At 47.3% G+C, this 15,974-nt stretch overlaps 2 protein-coding genes across 2 annotated transcripts; one reads left to right on the top strand and one right to left on the bottom strand.

Annotated features, from left to right (window-relative positions):
- Positions 1-8,730: 8,730 nt before the first annotated feature.
- Positions 8,731-11,009, bottom strand: LOC136524411 (uncharacterized). Its single transcript, XM_066517802.1, has 2 exons — positions 10,699-11,009; positions 8,731-8,788 (listed from the first exon to the last, which is right to left on the bottom strand). Exons 1-2 carry the CDS (start codon positions 11,007-11,009, stop codon positions 8,731-8,733), a joined length of 369 nt encoding a protein of 122 aa, XP_066373899.1.
- LOC136520477 (uncharacterized) lies at positions 10,997-15,217 on the top strand. Its single transcript, XM_066514019.1, has 8 exons — positions 10,997-11,907; positions 12,446-12,575; positions 13,342-13,534; positions 13,625-13,822; positions 13,912-14,085; positions 14,163-14,553; positions 14,641-14,850; positions 14,935-15,217. The coding sequence occupies exons 1-4, from the start codon at positions 11,775-11,777 to the stop codon at positions 13,754-13,756; spliced, it is 588 nt and encodes a 195-aa protein (XP_066370116.1). The 5' UTR covers positions 10,997-11,774; the 3' UTR covers positions 13,757-13,822; positions 13,912-14,085; positions 14,163-14,553; positions 14,641-14,850; positions 14,935-15,217.
- Positions 15,218-15,974: the final 757 nt, after the last annotated feature.

Here is a 15,974-nt window from a genome sequence, read left to right as displayed (position 1 = left end):
TCAATCCCTTCTCTTTGCGTAAAGCCTTTTGCCATAAGTTGTACTTTATATCTCTCTATATTTTTTTGGGATTCAAGTTTTGTTTTGTAGATCCATTTACAGCCTACTGTTTTGGCTCCTTTAGAAATTATCTTCAAGTCCCAAACTTTATTGGCATTCATAGATTTCATTTTATCTTCTATGGTCTCAAGTCACTTTGATGAATGATCACTTTTCATGGCTTATTCAAATGAGGTGGGATCATCCTCCATTTAAAATTCCTCAGTGTTGTATACTTCATTGTCATCAGGAATATCTGATTTTCTAACTCTTTGAGACTTTCTAGGGGCCTCCATATTTGGCACATCTTCTGTTTGAGGTTGTTGTTGCTCCCCCTCATGTGTGGCAATAGGTTCTATAGGATCCTGAAGAACAGGTTTCTTATCATCATTCATTGTTGCCACAGGCGAAATAACAACAGGTGCTGGCACCACAATATCTGACACTATCGGTGCAGCAACAACAAGTAGTGAGAAAATAGCTCATGAATCATTGGAGTGGTTGCATACACCCGTTTCTATTCAAGGTCAATTTCTCGAGCTACCATGCTCCCCCTCATCAATTCATCCTCTAGAAAGACAACATTTCTACAAACTTTGTATGTCTCTCTAGATAATAGAAACGAAAAACTTTTGACTTTTCTAGGTAGCCAATGAAATGTCAACTTAGTGTTTTGGGATCTAGTTTCTTAATGTTTGGGTTAAATCCTTTAGCCTCAGCAGGGCTCCCCCGCACACATAAGTGTTTAGTGAGGGTACTCTTCCTGTTCATAACTCATACGTTGTTTTGGGCACCGACTTACTTGGTACTCTATTGAGAATATGAATGGTGGTTTTTAATGCCTCCATCCACAGGCTCAACTGTAAGGTGGAGTACCTTATTATACTGTGCACCATATCCATCAGAGTATAATTCCGTCTCTCAGCTATTCCATTCTGCTGAGGTTCACCTGGTATAGAATACTGGGCTACTATGCCATTCTCCTGTAAGAACCTTGCAAAAGGTCCAGGAACTTGGCCATATGGGGTATGTCAACCGTAGTACTCTCCCACGGTCGGACCAGACTATCTTAATCTTTAAATTTGGTTGATTTTCAACTTTTGCCTTAAATATCTTAAATTTATCCAATGCTTCTTTTCTTTCTTTGATTAGATAAATGTAGCCATAATAGAAGTAATCATCTGTGAATGTTATGAACGAAACATAACCATCCACACTCCTTATAGAAAACTGACCACAGATGTCTATGTGAATAATCTGTTAAATTCCTGCGCTTCGTTTGGCATCTTTCTTAATTTTCTTTATATACTTTCCTTTTATGCATTCTAAGAGCTATAATGGAGGAAGAATATTATTCTTAACTAGTCTTTCTATTTTCCCCCTTGAAATATGGCTTAAACGATAGTGCCATAATTTCGACGACGCATTATGAGCTCTCTTATGCCAACATTATCAGAGTAACTCTCTGTCACCAGTTGCTTTATCAGCTGGGTAGCATATGTCTTTAAAGAGCCAGTGAACTGACTCTTCATTCTATCGAGGTACTCGCTGACCGTATTATACTCTGGGATTGAGCCCACAATTGCAGACTTAATCGTGTTCTTTATCACAGCCAAATATTTCTTGTTGGCAGTAACCCACTTCCTATACACAAGGGCATAGGACATCTTTCAGGATTTCAAAATCCCTCTCTTTAGTTGCCCAAACGGCATTATCCTCGTTTGTCTCCCTCACCGGTGCCACAGGCTCTGTGGAACACGGCGAGGTGACTTTCCAGTCCACCTTAGACAAGATGAAAACCAGGTCAAACATTTTCTTAACATAAAAATAACACCATTTGCATGCCTTGATTCCGATGTTGGTCAAAATCAAAACATACAACTGTTCGTATACACTAATTCTACATCACCGTTGGGCAGAAATAGAATTAATATATAAAATCATTAAAATTCACAACTGTTCTTACACACTAATTCTACATCACCGTTGGACAGAAATAGAATTAATGCATAAATCATTAAAATTTACAACTGTTCTTATATATTAATTCTACATCACCGTTGGGCAGAAATAGAATTAATGCATAAATCATTAAAATTACGATATTGTTATTAACAACGTTGGTCAGAAAATAACAACATCATAATCATGTCAAAATCTCTTTTTATCCAATTAAATATCACATTGGTTCAAAATAACTGGAGAATAAACAATTTCTTTAGCAGCGGAAAACTCTCCTTTTCTCCTATTAAATATCACGTTGGTTCAAAATAACTGGAGAATAAATATTTTTTTTAGCACCAAAAAAACTCTCTTTTTCTCCAATTAAATATCACGTTGGTTCAAAATAACTGGAGAATAAATAATTTCTTTAGCAGCGGAAAACATATACTCATTTCTTGAATTTTACCCACAGGGAAAAATTAGTTTTTCTATTTTCTTTAAGCCATTAATCAATTTCCAGGAAATAAACATTTACTGGAAAAAGAAAAATGAAAAATTGATTCATTTCATTTATTTGATTCTTTTCTTTCTTTTCTATTTGTACCGAATCATTCTCTTCCCTTCTTCGTCACGAGTTAGGGTTAGGGTTCTTTTCTCCGTTCCTTTCTCTTTTCCCCTTCTTTTCTTTTGGATCCTTTTCTAGATTTTCTTCTCAGATCCGAACGGAGGACTGTTCTTTTCTTGCCGCGCGCCGACGAAGACGGCGGTGTGGCAACTTTCCCCACGTGGTGGCGGTGGTGACTGGAAGTTTAGTGACGTCCGCCACCCCCGCTCTTTCTTCTCTTTTCTTTTACCCAGTTAGGGTTAGGGTTTGAATTCGAAATGGATTTAACCCTTGTTCTTTATTTTCTATGCTCTGCCCCATATTGTAAACCGGCTTTGATACCATTGTAGTATACATAGAGTACCTCTAGGAGTAGATTCGAGGTAAAGCCTCTTACTTAGATGGGGAAATAGTTGTTGTACCTTGGGATAGGTCACCCTTTCGGTACATGGCCACCGGTGTCGTGGTAGCTCCGGCGTAGACGCCGGTACCGCGGCGTTGTAGTGGCGATGCAGTGGATGTCCAGTGGCCCGATGGTGACCCTGCAGGGGCGACGGCGGAGTCGATGGGCTTTCCATCGCTGGCAGCACTCCTTTGATCGGATTAGGTTTACTGTGGTGGTTCACGGCGGCTCAAACCAACCTCGTAGTTAGAGCCGTGATCCTCACCTCTCTTTTACATGTGCTGTGCAGCAGGGACCCATCAACCGGGCTCCCTCGCTGGAGGATGGCAATGGCAATGGCAATGGCAGGCGGTATTCGTATAAACTATGAGTTCTGCTCCGGTGGACCTCCGAAAAGTTTACACAAATCTTAAAGGTTTTTAAGAGTATATTATATAATACTTTTTAAGTCTTTTTCTCATGGGTTCATATGGGCCCAGCCCCGTTCGAGCCCAGACTGAACCGAGCCCCGTTCGAGCGGAGAGAAGCGGTGGCATCGACCAAGCGAATGGCGGTCGCCAGCTCCACGGCGATGGCTACCAGACGCAGATTGAGGTGTGCTGCTCAAGATGCAATGGCGGCTTGCCGAAAGAGGCCCACGGGCTGTCCAAAGAGATGCATGTATGCCTTTATGAGGGAGAAAAATACTCAGCTAGTTAATCCATCTCCATGATTTTAAGAAGTAGAGGCCATAGCATAAAACCATGTAATCAAGATGAGCGCGGAAATCATATAGACTACAGCTGCAACCTGTTCTGCCAGCAGGGCAACACACCAGCCCTCAGTAACGCTCGTGGTGCTGCCGTGCGCCGTCATGATCCCCGCTGTCCACCACTCGATCTCACAAGGAATGGCGCGGTGAAATCGGATCAGAAAACAGAGTTTGGATGGGCACCGGTCTGGCTTAGGATGGACTTGGACTGGCCCAGGCCCAAATAGAACCCGCAGGAAATTAATTAATTAAAAAAACTAATTACTTCTTAAGCTGCTCCGAGATCCGTGCAAACATTTTTAGGAGGTCTATAGGAGCAAAACTCATAAACTATAGAGCTCAGAGATCAGGTGACTTCGAGCTGGGACGGAGCAGAGGTGATGGCTGGATTGTGCTGGATCGATCGGACGGTGTTTTCGGGTGAATGGTGACATGGTGTCGTCTCTGAGTGACGTGTGAGTAAGGTGGGCAGTGCTTTGCTGGATTCTTATAGCCGTATATTCCGAAAACGTAGGCGTGTCCAGGTAGTGGCTCGTGAGTAGGATTCCGGCAGGGCCGGGTTTTTAGTCGAAGGCACGGGCCAGTTATAAAAGGGGGAAGCGGGAGATGCCATTCCACTCAACAGCAGTGCAGCACACCCACCACACACCCCTCTTCAGCCCCAGGCTCCAGCACCGTCCGCAGGCCCGCACGAATGGCCAACCAGGGAGAGCTGCTGCCTAATCACGCCGACGTCCAAGCACAGGCAGGCCACCGCGACCACCTCCTCGACGCCGCACGCGCGCTGATGCTGCTCGGAGCAGCCGCCGCCGTCTCAACCTCAACCGACGCTGACGCCGCGTGGGTCTTCCTCGCTCTCGTCACCTGGCTGCTGGGCGTGTGCCTCCTTTCTTTGGTGCCAGTGGCAGGTCGGTTCCCACAAGCTGATCGTTTGGCCGGCGCTGCCATTGCCAATGCCGGCGCCGTCGTCAGGCGCTTCTTTATCCCATGGAACTAGCTTTATTATGTTGCATGCGCGTAAGTGAAGAGGCGGTGGTGGTACGTACGTGTACGTTCTAGCGTGCTTTATTATGTTGGTCAATAAGGATGATCTAGATATGCATTATTTACTTTCTTCGTTTCCCTTTCGAAGCATGTATGCTTGTTCGGGTACTAGTATTTTTTTTTTGAAACCTCGGGTATTAGTATTTGGTCAAACTTGTAGCGTGACTGCGTCTGCGTGAGTGATCAAATTGCTGTTCCCTGTCCGTGTTAATGTTAAATGGGCTGTACCATACAGTGTGTGTGTATGTATATATATATGTTGGGCCGGACGCTGGTGCTTTCTTCACTGCAAGATGGTTGGTCTATGCGAAATTATTTTCTAGCCGCCACGCCTTCTGTTGACGGCGACAGGCGACTTGATGATATTTAAACTCTGGTCCATGTTTCTGATCTAGTAATATAAGAGAGCGCTGGCTACCATTCATGTCCATGGCCACGACCCACCATGCTTCTCCTACCTAGCTAGCTCCGCCGGCCGATCCCCTCATCAGGTCAACACGCCGGCGGCCCGTGCCCTGCCGCCGCGCCGCCGTCCGCTATGATAATTCGTATCGTGATCATGCTCGGCATCTACATGTACATGTACGTCGCTCTTGTCTTTTGTTCGTTGCTGATGAGAAACTTATTCACTGTGTTGCAGCGTGTTAATTCTTCTTTTTCGCATCCCCTCTTGGATTCTTTTTCCGTAGATTCTTTTTCACCCCCTGGAATGAAACTTCACTATATATTTTCACACGCTTTGCTACCTTTTATTTCATGTTTGCCTAATCCATGCAAGGTGTGTCGCCTGTGCATGATGATATGCCTGCTACCTCTATATATCTATGAGAAGATGCGTGAGGGGTCCTCTAGAATTAAGCTCCGATCCGTCTATCTGGCCGTGCCTGCACGGCGTGCTGTTTATTCTACTTTGCATGCTTCGGTCTGAAAATATGCAGAGACTGATGGTTTGATGCATGTCGATCGTATAGGATCCATATACAGTTGTTCAGGAATTGATCTTTCAATTAATCTCATAAAAAAGAGGATGAAGAAGGAGAAGCATAGATAGACAGATCATAGCACAAATCATCACAAATACCGCGTGCATAAATCAGAATTAACTTCTGTTTTCCTTGCCATGCTAGCACAAGATGCGCAGATCTACTTCTTGGTCAACGGTAGGTGCGGCCGGTCGTGCTGAGGCTACACAGATGGGACATGGGTGGGAGAGGCTTTCAAAGTTGAAAGGTACAGCACACCTAGAAAGCCTGTGAACATCTCAAGCAAAAGAAGATGAAGGCCCGTGTAATATCTCAGGCCCATGACATTGCTCCAACTGTGGGGAAGGCGGGAAGCCCAAGCCCACGAACATTCCGTTCACGCTGCGGCTGGACCGGAGCCACCCCTGCCACTGCCAGGCGGCCAGGCAGCCAGGCCCCACCCCCAACTCACTCCTCTACAAGAGGGGTCGTGACAAGTGAGAGGAACCGGAACCCTAGTAGGCCTAGAACCATCCACCCGAGGCGAAACCAGCCGCCGCCGCCACCCGTTAACGCAAAAAATTAAATTTGTAATATTAATGTTCCAAACATCACTTGAAAATTATTTTTTTAATACACGTTTCATACTAGCATTATCGTGATATTATTTTTTCCTGTGCAACGCACGGACATTTATCTAGTATGCAATAAAATAATTAATGTGCACCAATGAGATGAGAATAGGACTGATGGTCAATTATTTTATCTGGTCTGATGATGATGAAGACAATTGACACCTTTGGTATCGTCCTGACCAGTGATGGCAAACTGCACCCCGGCAATCACACGTTGCCACCACCAGGGTTGCCGATCGACGCGCGCGCGTGCCGACATACATGCTCCACGGGCGGTACCGCGGTGGACCGCATATTGACCATCCCCAACTCCAAGTATAAAACAGCGGCAATGCTTTCTTCTTTAACCACAAATGCCGACACATCCAGCAACCACAACCCGGTCCTCGCGGGTCGACCCCCAGCCGCGCGCCCCGTTAGCCAACAGTTTCGATATCGATAACAAGTCCGAGGCTCCTCCGAGGTAGCGCGAGAGGTGTCCCCCGCAGCAATGGCCAACCAGGGAGAGCTGCCTAATCACCCGGTGCAGCACATCGTCGGGCAGGCCGACGTCCCTGCAGGTCACCGTGGCCACCACCTCCTCGACGCTGCGCGCTCGCTCATGCTGTTAGGAGCAGTCGCAGCCATCTCAACCGTGGGCAACCCGGACGCTCAAGCCGCGCAGGTCTTCCTCACTTTCTTCACCTGCTGGTTGCTCGGCGTGTGCCTCCTTTCGTTCCTACCAGTGGCAAGCCGGTGCGGGTGCCATCGCCATGGGACTCCTAGCTTAGCTCCATCTCACGCTAGCAGGTCTTCCTCAGGCACCTATTTTGGTCTTCTCCAACGACAGGACTCAGAACTCTTTCTGCAAAATGGATTTTCAGGAGAGAGGTGCTCATATTTAGGTAATGTCTCTCCTGCTATCTAAAATGAGTCTCCCGTTTAGATACTCTGTTGGAGACCGAAAAAGTACCATCGAAGACTCATTTTTGGTTTGGGTGCCCTCATGGGTACTCTGTTAGAGATATGAATTTTGCGTTATGCATGGGTTCACAAGGCTTAACACTAAGAGGCTCATGATTTACACTACTAAGTAACAGAATTTCAGAGACGGTCAAACTGTGTTTTTAGAGCAACTCTAACAGCTTGACTATTCTTGTTGTGGAGGCTATTTTAGAATTTATATAGCAAAAACTAGACTTATATGCTATCTGACTTTGTAAAATACGAAGCTGGCTATCCCTTAATTTTCCATAGTCATATATAGCCAAACACGGGCACTCGTTATGTGACTTTGTAAAATAGCAAGGCTGTTAGGGACCTCTTCTTTTTAAGGAGTTTTCTATTTTACAAAATGGATAAACAATGGAATTTAGCTAATAATTTTAGCCAAACTTTTGGAGTTGCCCTCAGAGGCGGGCGACACCCTCGCCTCTGAGTCGAGGGCTCTGTTAACCCTCACCTGTTTATAAAAACATTCACAGAAAACAAAAAAAAAAGTCCACAGGCAAGCCCAGCGATCCCGCCAAACCCGCCGTATTAAGCTAGTATATTAGGCTAAAGAACATAGCTAGTATTAGGCTAAAAAATTTTAGTAGATCGGTGAAGCTGGATCACCGCTGAGTCCAGCACACCCTGCATTATTGGGCCGGTAAGGATTGTTAGTTCGTAGTGAATCTTGGTTTACTTGCACTAGCAGAGAATAGACCTTTCATCCGAGGTTAAAATGGACTCTAGTCTCGGTATTTTTTACGTCCGGGACTAGAGAGACCTTTAGTCCCGGTTGGTGTCTTCAACCGGGACTAAAGGTCCCTAACCTTTAGTCCCGGTTGGAGACACCAACCGGGACTAAAGGTGGACCTTTACTCTCGGTTGGAGCCACCAACCGGGACTAAAAGTCCTCCAACCTTTAGTCCCGGTTAGTAACACCAACCGGGACTAAAGGTAGACCATTTGTCCTGGTTGGTAACACCAACCCGGACTAAAGGACCCTTTAGTCCTGGTTGGTAACACCAACCGGGACTAAAGGTCCCCCGATGGGTTAGTTCAAAAGGGAAGCATCACATCCATTGTTAGATGTGTTGTGTAGGTGGGGTGGTAAGCTACGCGCGAGGCAATGCATGAGGTCTTGGGTTCGAATCTCACGGGACGTAGCGGTGGGAGGCATTATTTTTTTTAAAGCTGGGAGGACCTTTAGTCCCGGTTCATGTTATGCACCGGGACTAAAGGGACCTTTAGTCCCGGTTCCCGACACAGGACTAAAGGACCCCCTTTAATCCCGGATGCTTACTCCCGGGTGGGGTAGCAGGACTAGAGGGGGTTTTCCACCGGGAGTAAAGCCCGTCCCTCCACTAGTGTTGATAAGGCTGTCAAGTTGGATTTGAGTGTTTGCCGTATGATGTTGGGAGCCCGAGCATTGGATGCCACCTGATAAAGAAAGAGTCACGTAAGATATGATTAGCAAATATTGCTTATCTACGTCATGCATTCGGGATGTCCACTATGGAAGAAACGCTTCGCTCTTTAGTATTAAAAATAATGTATAGATATAGATAGAAGAAAAAAGATACACATGGAAGCTAGGTAGAGAGTCTTCCAATCTCTTATTTACGTGCGTACACACACGCATGTGGATTATGTGTGTCCTGTTGTACAAGATAAAAAAAAAGTATCTAAGCCAGGTACTTGAACTGCACAAGCAAAGCACTGAATGCCAGAACCAGAACCTTGCAGCACATTAAGCTAATTTTGAAACCAATTCTTCGTCAAAAAAATATCCTTACAGTGAAAAAAGAGATAAAAGGAAACGTGCGAGATTGAAGGAAGATTTGTAATGTAGTGACGATTGAGTAAAACCCTGTTTAGTTCCCAAAATTTTTTGCGCAGTATCCGTCACATCGAATCTTGCGGCACATGCATGGAGTACTAAATGTAGACGAAAAAAAAACTAATTGCACAGTTGGGTGAGAAATCGCGAGACGAAACTTTCGAACCTAATTAGTCCATAATTAGACACTAATTACCAAATACAAACAAACAGGCTACAGTACCCAAAACCAAAAATTTTTGGCTTCTAAACGCGGCCTAAGCATATGACATGCATGGCTGTAAGATGAATCACTGAAATGTAGGGCGCGTTTGGATTCCTCGTCGGTACGGTGCTCGCCTTGCCTAGCTGAGTATAGTTTATGTCATTTGGTTTCTTTACCATGCACCTACCTCTTTAGCTGTGCTTTCATCTTTCAAGGTTTCTCCATGCACCTGACTTGATAAGCATAGAAAAGGTCTCATAGTTTCTTTTTTCTATTATTTTAGATATTGGATAAAATCAGCGTTTCATCACTTGCAAGCAAGAGAATCAGACCAACTATTATAAAAGTTTAACAGAAACTAAATCCAACTTAAAACTCAATCCTAACACTAAAAGGTCATCCGAAGAAAGCAAAGAATTGTAAAGGTGGCACTTCTAGCGATGGACAAACATGGATGTGATGTGCTTATTGTTTTTTCACACCATTCTAGGTTGCACAACAGGAAACGGCTGATTTGCCGGGAGCAAAAAAATTTGCCGGGTGCTTTTTATCGGGCACCCGGCAAAGAAATTCTTTGCCGGGTGCCAGGCCTGGAGGCACCCGGCAAATAAAGGCCTCCGGCAAAGCAGCCTTTGCCAGGTGCCGGCACTCGGCAAATTCCAGCCGTCGGCAAAAATTAGTCTTTGCCGGGTGCCGGCCACTCGGCAAAAGATGGCCGCCGGCAAAGGTGGCCGGCTTGACGGCGGCCAGCTGCCGTCATCCTTTGCCGGGTGCCACGCCGTTAGGCACCCGGCAAAGAATTTTTTTATTTTTTTAATTTCTTTGCCGGGTGCCCCATGACCTGGCACCCGGCAGAGGCTTCTTTGCATGGGCCGGCCTTTTTAGTCATGGGCCTTTGCCGGGTGCCAGGTGACGACGGCACCCGGCAAAGAATTTTTTTATTTTTTTTAAATTTCTTTGCCGGGTGCCGTCGTCACCTGGCACCCGGCAAAGGTCCATGACTAAAAAGGCCGGCCCATGCAAAGAAGCCTTTGCCGGGTGCCAGGTCATGGGGCACCCGGCAAAGAAATTTTTAAAAAAATAAAAAAATTCTTTGCCGGATGCCGTCGTCACCTGGCACCCGGCAAAGGCCCATGACAAAAAAGGCCGGCCCATGCAAAGAATTCTTTGCCGGGTGCCAGGTCATGGGGCACCCGGCAAAGAAATTTAAAAAAAAATAAAAAAATTCTTTGTCGGGTGCCGTTGTCACCTGGCACCCGGCAAAGGCCCATGCCTAAAAAGGCCGGCCGACGCCCCAACCCTAACGTAATCCAGGAGAGCCGCGCCTGTGTTCCGCCGCCGCCACCGCCGCCCTCGCGCTCCGCCGCGCCCGCGCCTCCGCCCATTCCCGGCGACCCCGCGGCGCCGGCACCGGCGGCCCAGCGCCCACGCGAGCCGCGCCCACGCCCAGCGGCGCTCGCCCCGGCGGCCGGCCGGCGCTCCCACCTAGATCCGGTGGCCCCGCGGCCGCGGCCCAGCCCCGACGACCCCGGCGGCGCTCGGCCCAGCCGGCGCTCGGCCCGGCCGACGCTCCTGCCTGGCCCCGGTGCCCCAGCCTCGCCGGCCGCGGCGGCCATGCGGCCCCACCTCGCCGGCCGTCCCCGACGAGGCTAGCTGCCCGTGGTCCGGCCACTAGGCTCCTCCCGCCGCCGGCCAGCAGTAGAGGAGGTAGGTGGAAGAAGGGAGGAGGAAGGAAGAAGAAGAAAAAGAAGGGGGAGGAGGAAGAGGAAAAAAGAGAAGGGGAGGAGGAAGAAGAGGAAGAAAGAGAAGGGGGAGGAGGAAGAAGAGGAAGGTGCCGACCCGACCGCTCGTCGATAAGCCTGGGCGTTCGGGTTACCCGATTTTTTCGGGTCGGGTAATTCGGGTAATTCAAAATTCGGGTAATGAAAATTGCTACCCGATATTACCCCCGAAAAAACACTACCCGCAAATTCGGGTACCCAATAATTCGGGTTCGGGTTCGGGTATTACCCGATATACCCAAATTTACAGAAAACAACCAACTACACTAAATTTCAGTAGCGATCTATACATAATTTCAGCAGCAATTTGTATAGAATTTCAATAGCAATTTGTAGAGAATAATATATTACAGTCACTCATTCAAATAGAGAGAATTATATTCTAATAAAGTGATAAGTTAAATGGTTCAGCTAACAACACATGATAAATACAAAGACAAAAACAAATCTTTGGGTAGTTCGGGTAGTTTGGGTACCGGGGGATATTACCCGAATTATCCAAACTAATTTCGGGTAATCAAAATCGCTATCCGAATTTGGGATCGGGTACCTCGGGTTCGGGTAATTCGGGGCCGGGTTCGGGTAATTCGGGTACGGGTAATGGGTATCGGGTATTTTGCCCAGGCTTACTCGTCGATCCCCACGCCGTTCCGACCAGCCGTTGATCCTCGCGCTGCTGCGGTCATCCCCGCCGTCGTCGCCGGCCCTCGCTCTTGCCGTTCTTGCCGCCAAGGTAAGCCCTACCCTTGTAGTGTTAGTAGTAGTAGTAGTTAGTAGTGTTAGTAGTAGTTAGTTGTAGTGTTAGTAGTAGTAGTTAGTAGTTTTAGTTGTAGTGTTAGTTGTAGTAGTTAGTAGTGTTAGTTGTAGGGTTAGTAAATAGTAGTAGTTAGTAAGTAGTAGTGGTTAGTAGTAGTAGTTGTTAATAGTTAAGTAGTTCTTACTATTAGCATTGTTAGTAGTTAAGTAGTTGTTAGTAGTAGTGTTAGTAGTAGTTGTGGGGTTAGTAGTAATTGTTGTTGTACTACTTCAATACTTTCATGTGCATGGAAAGAGAACTAAAGTACATGGCTCCTCTTGATATATTGGTGGTTGTTGGCCTTCGTGTCCATGTTTGGTATATATGTGGTTGTTGGCCTTCGTGCCATGTTTGGTATATATGTGGTTGTTGGCCTTCGTGCCATGTTTTTTGCAGGTTTTGGGAACCTCCCCGTGCAGTGGAGGTGCTGCCAAAATTTTGAGTCGACACTAACCATTTTTGCCCTTTTTTGCAGGAGGACCTGTGGGAGGGACTTGGCGACCCCGATCATCTTCATCGGCGCTGCGAGTCTTCCTGCACCGCGTCGACTCGCCACTGCACCGACTCTCCATCGCCCCGCTACCCGGACCTCACCGTCACCCTAGGTATAACCCCTCTATCCGTATGTGGTCTTTGGTCGCGTAACCTAGTTAGGTGTCTCCCGTTCGAAAGAGATATGGTCGGAGATATGCGGACCTTTGCATATCTGCGACCGTATCTATTTCGGATTGTCCACGCTTTTTGGACAGCCCGCGAATGCATAGTTGAGGTTAGTTTTCATGCTCCGCTCCAGTTCGAGACGGTGTTTCGGCATCACCTCTCCATTGTTCTTTGGATACACACTCTCCCTTGCAGGACATGTATCGGGAGAACGACGGGGAGGTGCTGCCGAAATTCCATCTCGGATAGGAGCGGAGCATGGAAACTAACCTCATCTACACATCTACGGGTGGGATTACGACCTATCCTCACCTATTAGAGAGTAGGGACACCGCGTAGATGCAATTGATGGTCACCTATGGTGATGTTATATATGCTAGAGGATGGAGGACCGTCAGTGGATGTACACGGGTCGGACAAGTCAGGGTGATGCCAGCTATGAATGGATGCAGAAGACCGATCGTTTCTTGAATCGTGCATTTGGCAAGGCTGCAAAATTCCCGAAAATGGCTTTGTGTCCCTGCAGCAAGTGTGGTAACAGGAGAATGCTAGACAAGGAACTCATGGGTACACATCTGCACAAGAATGGGTTTACACCGAACTACACCCGGTGGGTCCACCATGGTGAAGCCGATCGTATGAGAGAGGAGGTGGTGAGACAACGCGTTGAAAATTGTTAGAGAAACTAATGTTTGTTAATGACTTGTGCAGGCACTGGGAGGTTGTGTCGCCTGGTGACTCATGCAGCCCCAACCACATCTTGGGGCTTGTGTGCAGGCACTATTACCCTGGCATTGTCACGCACAAGGGGACTGTGGGGCCAGCCAAATTGTGGGACCACTACAAATCTGCCCCCGACGCAGATTATGAAGACAAGCAGGAGCGGGTTAGGAGAGAGTTCTGGGTAAGTCTCATTCGCACAACTTTGATCAATACATCGCATTCATTTGACACTTTTTGACATAATGAATTGATACATTATGTCTGTCTGCAGACTTTTTTCAGGTGTGAAGAGGGACAGGAGGAGAGGGCGGAGAAGAACTTGGTGAAAAGTGCCAGAAAATGCATCAGCAACATGCACTACGAGGAGCGCCTCACTTGCATCATCAAGTACTACGCCACGTGACTTGGTCAGAAAGTCAGCAAGACACAAGCAAGACAGATGCCTCTGACCCGGGAACAGTACATTGAGGTAAATGAAGAAGAATAATACTGATTCGTTTTGAGATTAAGTAGCTTTCATTTGGTCGTCTTACATCTCAAATTCTTTATGACATGTAGATGATTCCATGGTGGTGCGAGTCCTTTGCCGACTGCTGGGAGATGATCGTGGACAGGTGGTTCACAGAGGGTTATATCCAGGAACACGAAGCCCACCAGGAGCGGGCTTTGCAGGCGATAGGCCCCACACACCACCAAGGCAGCCGCAGCCTCGGCGCGTACAAGCAAGCTTGGGTACGTGAATTCATTTTTAGTATTCTAACACTCCATTCTGCATGTTTCTTCTAATCATCTTGTTGTCTTTCTCGCAGTCGGCGTCGCATGGTGGCCAGCCTTTGTCCACGTTCATGGCATATGGACTGGCCCGCAAGGGAAAAGGCGACTTCCGCTGTCACCTTCAGCCCGGATGACCCACCCGAGTCGTACAGCAACCCAAGCACCCACACCCGCATCAGCTCCTACGCGTCGGACGTAAGGTCGGTCCAGGGGCCAGACTAGGATCTGAGCACCGACGACATTGATGGCACGACTGTCATGAGGATCGGACAGGGCAAGAAGCATGGGCGGTACTGGCTTGGCGATGGCACCCTAGAGTCCGGCTCTGTTCCCTCCCTCTCCCAGATCCGAGCAAGTACCCCGAGCGGAGGCTCGGCCATACGCCAACGGCCATCCCCTTCACAGCAGCGGGTCGACGCACTCCAGGTTAGTCCAGTTTAACTCTTCGTACATTGATCTTTACATAACTTAGTTACCTTTACATTACTAAAACATTCAATTGAAATGTTGCAGGCCGATAACGAGAGGATGGCTCAGGAGCTGCGGGACCTGGCGGCAAGGACCGAGGTGGCCGAGCGGGAAAGACAAGCCGAGCGGGCCGAGCGGGAGAGACAGGCCAAGCAGCTGGCGGAGATTACGATGTTCCTACAGAACTTTGGGCAAGTGAATGGTGTACCTGTGCCGATGTTCGCTCCAGCACCGCCGCCAGTTGTAGCTAGTCCAGTGAGTATGAATCCATATTGCTTCGACTAGTGCTTTCATTAGATGACCCACTCTAAGTGCCTGAATCTCTTGTCCTTTATGCAGCCTCCGTCGGCGGGTTCGAATGACCCATCTCAGGCGTAAGCAGGCGGTGCCGAGTTTCCTTCACCAGGCACTCAGTTTCCTCCCCACCTTTAGTTTGTATCTCTTTTTCACCGCTTGATGGACATGTGATGCACTGTGATCCACTATCGACTTGTTTCGATGGTAATTGGACCTATTATGTTTGTGATGTCGTGTATGTGAGGTATTGTATTCGCGATGTGATATATATGTGTGGGATTGAGTTTGTGATGAGATGGATGTGATATATATGTGCTATATTGTCTTTGTGATGCTTCAGATGTGATATATATCTTTTATATGTTGTGTTTATGATTATAGAATAAAAAACAAAATAAAAAAAAATTAATTTTTGAGGCTTTGCCGGATGCCCTGGCCCTGGCACTCGGCAAAGCTGGGAATTCTGAAAGGAATTTCTAGCTTTGCCGAGTGCCAAGTCCAGGGCACCCGGCAAAGTTTTTTCAAAAAAAAAACTTTGCCGGGTGCCCCATGACCTGGCACCCGGCAAAGAAATTACGAAAAAAATAAAAAACTGTTTGCCGGGTGCCCCCTCGGTGCGACACCCGGCAAAGAAATTATAAAAAAAATAAAAAAATCTTTGCCGGGTGCCTCCCCGGCACGGCACCCGGCAAAGAAAATTTGAAAAAAAAAATTAAAAAAATATTTGCCGGGTGCCTCTGACATGGCACCCGGCAAAGCAAGGGATAACGGAGCCGGCGCCGTAACGACCACTTTTCTTGGCCGGGTGCCAGGTTTGCACTCGACAAAGTCTTTGCCGGGTGCCCGATAAAAAGCATCCGGCAAAGAAATCTTTGCCGACTAACTTTTTGCCGGAGGCTCTTTGCCGAGTGCTGCACCCGGCAAAGACTTTGCCGAGTACAAAGTAGCCTTTGCCGGGTGCATTCGGCACCCGGCAAAACACCTGAATCCAATAGTTTGCTCTTATAAACGAGTCGCTCAGACAAAAAAAAACTATATTTGTAGTGGAAAAAAAATAAAATAAAATGGTGATGCACGACTTT

This window comes from Miscanthus floridulus, chromosome 18, assembly GCF_019320115.1.
Source record: "Miscanthus floridulus cultivar M001 chromosome 18, ASM1932011v1, whole genome shotgun sequence".
In the NCBI taxonomy this organism is placed as follows: domain Eukaryota; kingdom Viridiplantae; phylum Streptophyta; class Magnoliopsida; order Poales; family Poaceae; genus Miscanthus; species Miscanthus floridulus.
Note: the sequence above shows the minus strand (reverse complement) of the source record. Positions and strands in the feature narration are given on the sequence as shown.

Bases quoted from the DNA above. Each gene is read 5' to 3' on its own strand.
- LOC136520477 (XM_066514019.1), top strand. From the start codon at position 11,775: ATGGGTATCGGGTATTTTGCCCAGGCTTACTCGTCGATCCCCACGCCG. The intron at 12,576-13,341 runs GTATAACCCCTC...TGACTTGTGCAG, and splicing joins GGACCTCACCGTCACCCTAG to GCACTGGGAGGTTGTGTCGC. The intron at 13,535-13,624 runs GTAAGTCTCATT...GTCTGTCTGCAG, and splicing joins GGGTTAGGAGAGAGTTCTGG to ACTTTTTTCAGGTGTGAAGA.
- LOC136524411 (XM_066517802.1), bottom strand. From the start codon at position 11,009: ATGGCCGCCGCGGCCGGCGAGGCTGGGGCACCGGGGCCAGGCAGGAGC. The intron at 8,789-10,698 runs GTTAGGGTTGGG...TTTCTTTATCAG, and splicing joins GCGCGGCTCTCCTGGATTAC to GTGGCATCCAATGCTCGGGC.